This window comes from Musca domestica, unplaced genomic scaffold (genome assembly GCF_030504385.1).
Source record: "Musca domestica strain aabys unplaced genomic scaffold, Musca_domestica.polishedcontigs.V.1.1 38, whole genome shotgun sequence".
Classification (NCBI taxonomy): domain Eukaryota; kingdom Metazoa; phylum Arthropoda; class Insecta; order Diptera; family Muscidae; genus Musca; species Musca domestica.
In genome coordinates, this window is record NW_026712324.1 from 1,860,488 (window position 1) to 1,867,898 (window position 7,411).

Sequence of the window (7,411 nt, forward strand, 5' to 3'; positions counted from 1 at the left end):
ACTGAAAAATGATAACAAAGGGTCATCTCATTCACAGCTGAGGTAAACAAGCACATATGATAACACGTGATTTACCAACACAAAAAAGAAGAAGAACCGAAGCCGTGAAAAAAATATTTTTATTGTAACTCGCTGTACATGTGTGGCGTATTTACTTTGTTTTAACCTAATATTGAATTAAAAAACAACACAAAATAAACAATAACGTAAGTGGATCCAGTATAAAATCCGATTAATGTCCTCTACCAGCGGAAAACCCCTGCCACTGGATGTTCGTTTGAGTAAAAAACTCTCATGGCTACTGCGACATGGATTGAAAAAAGAAGGCTTTCAGATACAGCCAGATGGTTTCATTAGAGTCGATGATCTATTGAAACATCCCAATTATTGTCGTGACTTTAGTTTGTCCACTTTGCAAAAGATTGTGGAACAGGATGCCAAACAGCGTTATACGCTACGCCAGAATCCCTTGCAGGGGTACTGGGAAATACGAGCCAATCAGGGTCATTCGTTGGATGAAATTCAATCCGATCAATGTTTGCAGTTAATTAACAACGCAGCAGAGGTGCCACTGGCTGTACATGGTACCTACTATCGTCATTGGCCAAGCATTAAAACCCATGGCTTAAAACGTTTCCAGCGTAATCATGTTCACTTTGCCACCAGTGATGACTGTTCGAATAACATAAGTGGATTTCGTTCCGATTGCCAGATTTTGATTTATTTAAATGTGGAAAAGATATTCAAGGAGGGCCAATTGAAATTATATCGTTCTGCTAATAATGTCATACTGTGTGGAGGTCTAGAGGATGGCTCAATACCCTGCAAATATTTCCTGAAAGTTGTGGATCGTCGTAGCGGCCAACATTTGGAATATTAGTATTGGTGTTGTTGTATTTGTATTTTACAAACAATAAAATTCTAGTCAATTTTTATTTGAAATTCATCAATTGTTTGTTCCATTTCTTTTAGGCTAAAGCAAAATTGAAATACCATGGCCAAAGATGTGGAAACATCAACTATTCCCAGCACACCATCAGTAGCAACAAGCGAAGAAGAGGAGCAATCCAACAAAAGTGACACAAAAGTACCCAAAAAATCACATGCAGCCGCCAATTTAAACAATCGCTGCAGTGTTTGTTTTCAACGCTTTACCACGCTGCAGGAATGCCTGAAACATGAACTACTTGAACATAGTTTACAAAAGAAGAATGGTGCCAAGAATGGCACCAACGTTGAAAGTCGCATTAAGGCAACGATAAAGTCGTTAAAATCTCAGGAGAAACAAGAGGAACGCAAAAAGGTACACACTGCCCTGGTGCAGTGTCAAAAGGGCCAAGAATTAATGGCCATAATGAAACATCTGTGCATGGACAACGATAGTTTGGTGTTGATATTTACGCGAATCCAAACGTGTTTGGAAAAGGAGTTACGTTTCTTGGGGTCAGTGAGAATATTTCCATTCGGTTCGATTGCCAGCCGCTTGGCATTGAGAGGTAAGAAATGGTTTATGTTATCAATACACAGTCAACAAAAAAAATTGGCACGACGCCTAAAGGTAGGCTTTACAAATTGGTATTTAAATGCGTGCATTGTTACCAGATTATATGGTCCAACATATTTTTATACCCTCCACCATAGAATAAGGGGATATTAAGTTTCTCATTCCGTTTGTATCACTTCGAAATATACATTTTAGAGCCCACAAAGTATATATGTTCTTGATCAGCATAAAATTTTATGTCGATTTAGAAATGTTCGTCCGTCTGTGGAAGTCACTCTAGCTTCCGAAAGAAATGAAGTACGTTAATAAAATTTTACTCAAATATATATTATGTCAGCAGGACTTTTGGTATTGAAAATGGGCTATGTAGGTCTACGTTTTGGTATAGCCCCCACACAACGGTACCTCTCGATATTCGGCATTTCGATGATATTAGCAACATTATTCACCGGAAATATTTCAAATTTGGTATTTGAAGTTCGTATTGGATACTACAGCCTGAGACAAAAAATTGTCTGTGCAGGTCTACGTCTTCGTATAGCCCTCATATGACCGTACCTCCCGATATTCAGTATTTTGATGATTTTAGCGACATTATTAACCGGAATTGTTTCAAATTAGGTATTTGAAGTTCGTAATGGATACTACAGCCTAAGACAGAAAATTGTCTGGGCAGGTCCACGTCTTCGTATAGCCCCCATACAACGGCACCTCCCGATATTCGGTATTTCGGTGGTTTTAGCGACATTATTCACCGAACTTTTTTCAAGTTTCGCATTTGTAATGGCTAATAATAATGGCTATAGATCCTAATTCGAACAGAATTTTTAAGGGATTTTATTTTTTGAAAATTGCCAAATTCGTTCCAAATTGTGGCCTTTAGAAGTTACAAAGTTACGAGTGCGATTTTTACTTCATGATGGATTTTTTTTTAAATTGCCACCATTAATAGGTCTTGTTCTGCTCGTAACAGTACACATTTATTCAAGGGAAATGCATTTTTTTTAAATCTCCCATAAAATATTTATAGAATGATTCTATACCGGTTAGCGGCAGGTATTTTTCTAAGACAAGCAGCTTTCGCCAAGGTCTTAAGGACAGATACAATACCGATAATTAATAAAATCTCTTATGGAATCAGGGACCATATGATACTTGGGAAATCCAGTACAGTGCAGTACATTGCGGAAAGAAAAGAAAAAAGTAGGGAATCCACTCAGCTCTGACTGTCCACAATCCGCGTTTGTTATTCTGATGGTAATTGAAAAAGATATTCTCTAAAAATCCACATTTGTAAAAAATATGTTTGTGGCTCTGATAGCCTCTTTTTAAATGCCATTAAAAAAATCACAAATTCAATAAATTTTTTGTCCCAAAATTCTTCCACAGATGCTGATATCGACATTTTCCTAGACGCATCAGAAATACCCACCAGAGATGACAAAAAATTAGCAACGCCACAGAAACGTGGTGCCTTCAATCGCATCAGTGCAGCTCTGCATCGCAGCCCGCTTTTTGTCGATGTTTTTGCCATACGCAATGCCCGTGTCCCGATCATCAAATGTAAACATCGTGACACAGGCTTCAGTATTGACATTAACATTTCATGTCCCAGCAGCATGGAGAATACCCAGTTTATCAGCGAATTGGTGCAGAATGATCGGCGGTTGCATGAACTTTTGCTGTTCCTAAAGTTGTGGGCTAAAAATATGCATATTATTGGTCGGGCCAATATGACCAGCTACTGTTTGATAACAATGATTATTTTCTATTTGCAACAGCCATTAAAATTGCCGGGTGGAGAACATCGTATCCTCAAATCGGTGAAATCCCTACAAAAAGACTGCCAAGCCCGTCTGGTTCAGGGCATAAATTATTCGTTTGATTTGAAAACCATGGCCAATAAACCAAAAATACCCAAAGGTTTTTCATCCCTGGATTTGATCAAGGGCTTCTTCAACTTCTACAAGAATTACAATTTCGAAGACAATCTAATATCGCCGTTTTATGGCAGATCTATTGTCAAAAAGGACTTTAATGAGGATAACTATAAGGAATACAGTAAACAACTGGTAACCATTGGCCAATATTTGAATGGTGTGCCGCCGGAGCCAATACAATTAGATCGCTGTATGTGTGTACAGGACTCATTTGGTCTGAATCACAATGTGGCCAGAAGCATGTTGCCACCCAATAAAAAATATTTTATTATGTGTCTGGAGAATGCAGCTGTAATATGTGAAAATCTCAACAAGACCACAGCCGGAGAAATTCTCGAAAAGCTTTTATATGAAACAATTGCTGTGGCGAACCCCAGTATTGAGAAACAAATTGTTTTGGCACAAAATCAAACGAATGCAAAAACTGTGGCAAATGACAACACCGGTGCTGGCAATGGCGTCACCATAGAATCAGCTAAATGTCTGGCCCACACAATGACACCTTCAAAATCCGATTTAAATATCCTAACCACTAGCCAAGCGTTAAACACCAATAATACCATGGATATTTTACGCTCCTGGTGTGATCACTACAAGGAGGCAATACAAAAAATGCTCACCGATTTCTTTCACATGGAACTGCAACCGGACAGTCATACGCCACAGAAACAACAGCGGCTGGAAAATGCACAGCTCAGCGAAAGTTGGCACATGAGTGCCAGTGTGGATTTGTGGTCGAATCGTTTCTTTCAAAAAACCACCCATCAAACATTCTGGGAATATCAAATGGCTCAAACGGAACGTTTGCATGCCATACGGCGACAAGATGCTAAATTTGCGGTGCAAATCAATGCCATATTGAGTATTGACATTGCGGCCGATTATACCAGTATAACGCTGAAAATCACGCTACCAGATGGTTCACCAACATCGAGTCTCAATAAAAGAGATCCATTGAGGAAATTTTTCAATATCTTCCGCAATACATTACAGAATTATGGGTTAAAAGATGCTTTGGATAAAAGCGAGGAGGCTAAGACGACGAAGCCCTTGGATGGGGACCTAACAGCAAATGACGTAAAGTCGTAATCTCTAGTAGAGCATCACATTAGATGGTGTCGTGTTTTATTTATGGATTTGCAATTTGCACTCAATTTTTCATAGATTTTTCCCATTTAGTATTTTAACGATTATTTTAAACACTTTATGTTTATAATCATTTTCCTAGCTTACCCAAGTCTGTGGGTATATGATTTTTTTTTTTTTGAATAAGTTACTTTTAATACATATGAATTAAGACAAAAATGCTAAAATGTGTTCTTATTTCAGACTACATGGGAAAAAACTAAACGTCCATCAAATATGAAAGAATTAATTTTTGTTCTCAACAAATTCTATCGACAGAGGATGTGTTCCAGAAATGAAAAGTATTTAACCATCAAAAAGAAACTTAAAGAATTCTACCCAATTTCAGTCACCACAACGCTTAACAGAACAAAAATTCCATGGTCGTGGTCCCACTCTGTTTATCTAAACGACATCCTTACAGTTATGTCTCGATGCGTTGTAAAGGATGTGAAAATTCACATTTGTTGTACTCCTACGTTGTTTAATACCCTCCAACATAGTATGGAGGGTATATTAAGTTTGTCATTCCGTTTGTAACACCTCGAAATATACATTTTAGACACCGCAAAGTATCTATATTCTTGATCAGCATATAATTCTATGTCGATTTTTCGACATTTTTCGATTTCTGTGGCTTCCGAACAAAATGAGGTAGGCTGATAATTTGTTTTTCAAATGTATATTATGTCTGCAGGACTTTTGGTATTGAGGAGCCATGTAGGTCTACGATTTGGTATAGCCCCCATATATAACGGTTCCTCCCGATATTCGGTATTTTGATGATTTTAGGGGCATTATTAACCGGAGTTGTTTCCAATTTCGTATTTGGAATTCGTAATGGATACTACAGCCTATGATAAATTGCAGGCTCACATCTTCGTATAACCTCCATATAACGGTACCTCCCAATATTATTCACCCGAGTAGTTTCAAATTACGTAGAGTTCGTAGTGGGTACTACAGTCTGTGGCAGAAAATTGTCTATGCAGGTCCAGGTCTATACGAAGACCTCATATATCAGTACCTCCTACAGCCTGTGACAGAAAATATTCTATGTAGGTCCAGGTCTTCGTATAGCTCCGACATAACAGCACCTCCCGATATTCGGTACTTTGGTGATTTAAGCACAATTCACCGGAATTGTTTCAAGTTTCGCATTTGAATATTGTAATGGCGTATGACAAAAGTTGCCTATGCTGGTCCACGTGGTTGTATCGACCCTAATATAACGGCTACATTCGGTATTTTTAAGTTTTTAAGGGATCCACCATAGTATGGAGGGTATATTAAGTTTGTCATTCCATTTGTAACACCCCGAAATATACATTTTATACCCCACAAAGTATATATATTCTTGATCAGCATAAAATTCTACGTCAATTTAGCGATGTCCGTCCGTCTGTGGCAATCACTCTAGCTTCCGAACGAATTGAAGTAGAACAATAAAATTTTGCTAAATGTATGTTATTTCTCCAGGAATTTTGGTATTGAAAATGGGCCATGTAGATCCACGTTTTGGTATAGCCCACATATAACGGTACCTCCCGACATTATTCACCGGAATAGTTTCAAATTTGGTATTTGAAGTTCGTAATGGATACTACAGCCTAAGACAGTCTTCCTAGAGCCCCCATATAACGATGCCTCCCGATATTCGGTATTTTAATGATTTTATGGACATTTTTTCACCAGAATTGTTTCAAATTTGGTATTTCAAGTTCGTAATGGATACTACCGCCTATGACAGAAATTTGTCTGTGCAGGTCCACGTCTTCGTATATGCCCCATATAACGGTACCTCCCGATATTCGGTATTTTAATGATTTTAGCGAATTTATTTACCAGAATTGTTTCAAATTTGGTATTTGAATTTCGAAATGGATACTACAGCCTATGACAGAAAATTGTCTGTGCAGGTCCACGTCTTCGTATAGCCCCCATATGACGGTACCTCCCGATATTCGGCATTTTGATGATTTTAAGGACATTTTCACCAGAATTGTTTCAAATTTATATTTGAAATCTGTAATGGATACTACAGCCTAAGTCAGAAAATTGTGTGTGCAGGTCCACCTCTTCGTATAGCCCCCATATAACGATACCTCTCGATATTCGGTATTTTAATGATTTTAGGGACATTATAACCGATTTTTTTAAGTTTCGGCTTATGACAAATGTTACCTACGGTTCAGGATCATGTCGTCTTATAGACCCTATTATAATAGCTACATTTGGTATTTTTAAGATTTTAACAGAATTTTTAACGGATTTTATTGTTTTTGAGAATTGCCAAATTCGTTCTAATTGGTGGAGGGTATTCAAAGTTCGGCCCGGCCACTAAGTGGTCAGGGTATTATGTCTTGGTGCATTTGAACCATAGTTCCATTTGATGATCTGCATATAATCACATTCTGAGTCGATTTCAACATCCATGTATTCCTGTATAACAAGTACGGGTCGCATTTATTATCCGATCCAGAATTCATTTGTTTGACCCAAGGATGAGCCCTATTGAAATTGGAGATAATCAGTCAACCTATAAATATAGCTTCCATATATATCTTCGTCCGATTTGCCTTTTATTGTGCACCAATCGTGAAATTTTAGCCCAAATGGGATGAAATTTGGCACTTACTAAATTTGGTGGAGATAGGTTCAGAAATAGCTATAGCTCCCATATACATTGTTCATCGGATTTGTTATATTTGTTTTCCACAGCCGTAATATGCATTCCGTAACAACGATTTGTAAATTTAATCGAGATCGGTTTAGATTTGGATATAGCTCCCAGATATAATATGTGTTATTGATGTTCAATTTTTTGTTTCAATAAAACGCC

The 7,411-nt window shown here is 37.7% G+C and overlaps 2 protein-coding genes across 2 annotated transcripts; both read left to right on the plus strand.

Moving 5' to 3' along the window:
* Nucleotides 1-62: 62 nt before the first annotated feature.
* Nucleotides 63-4,555, plus strand: LOC101897169 (speckle targeted PIP5K1A-regulated poly(A) polymerase). The gene is made up of 3 exons (XM_005183101.4): nt 63-206; nt 973-1,496; nt 2,894-4,555. The coding sequence occupies exons 2-3, from the start codon at nt 995-997 to the stop codon at nt 4,531-4,533; spliced, it is 2,142 nt and encodes a 713-aa protein (XP_005183158.1). The 5' UTR covers nt 63-206; nt 973-994; the 3' UTR covers nt 4,534-4,555.
* LOC101896994 (tRNA 2'-phosphotransferase 1) lies at nt 213-942 on the plus strand. The gene has a single exon (XM_005183100.4). It carries the CDS (start codon nt 236-238, stop codon nt 878-880), a length of 645 nt encoding a protein of 214 aa, XP_005183157.1. The 5' UTR covers nt 213-235; the 3' UTR covers nt 881-942.
* Nucleotides 4,556-7,411: the final 2,856 nt, after the last annotated feature.

Bases quoted from the DNA above. Each gene is read 5' to 3' on its own strand.
- LOC101896994 (XM_005183100.4), top strand. From the start codon at position 236: ATGTCCTCTACCAGCGGAAAACCCCTGCCACTGGATGTTCGTTTGAGT.
- LOC101897169 (XM_005183101.4), top strand. From the start codon at position 995: ATGGCCAAAGATGTGGAAACATCAACTATTCCCAGCACACCATCAGTA. The intron at 1,497-2,893 runs GTAAGAAATGGT...ATTCTTCCACAG, and splicing joins CAGCCGCTTGGCATTGAGAG to ATGCTGATATCGACATTTTC.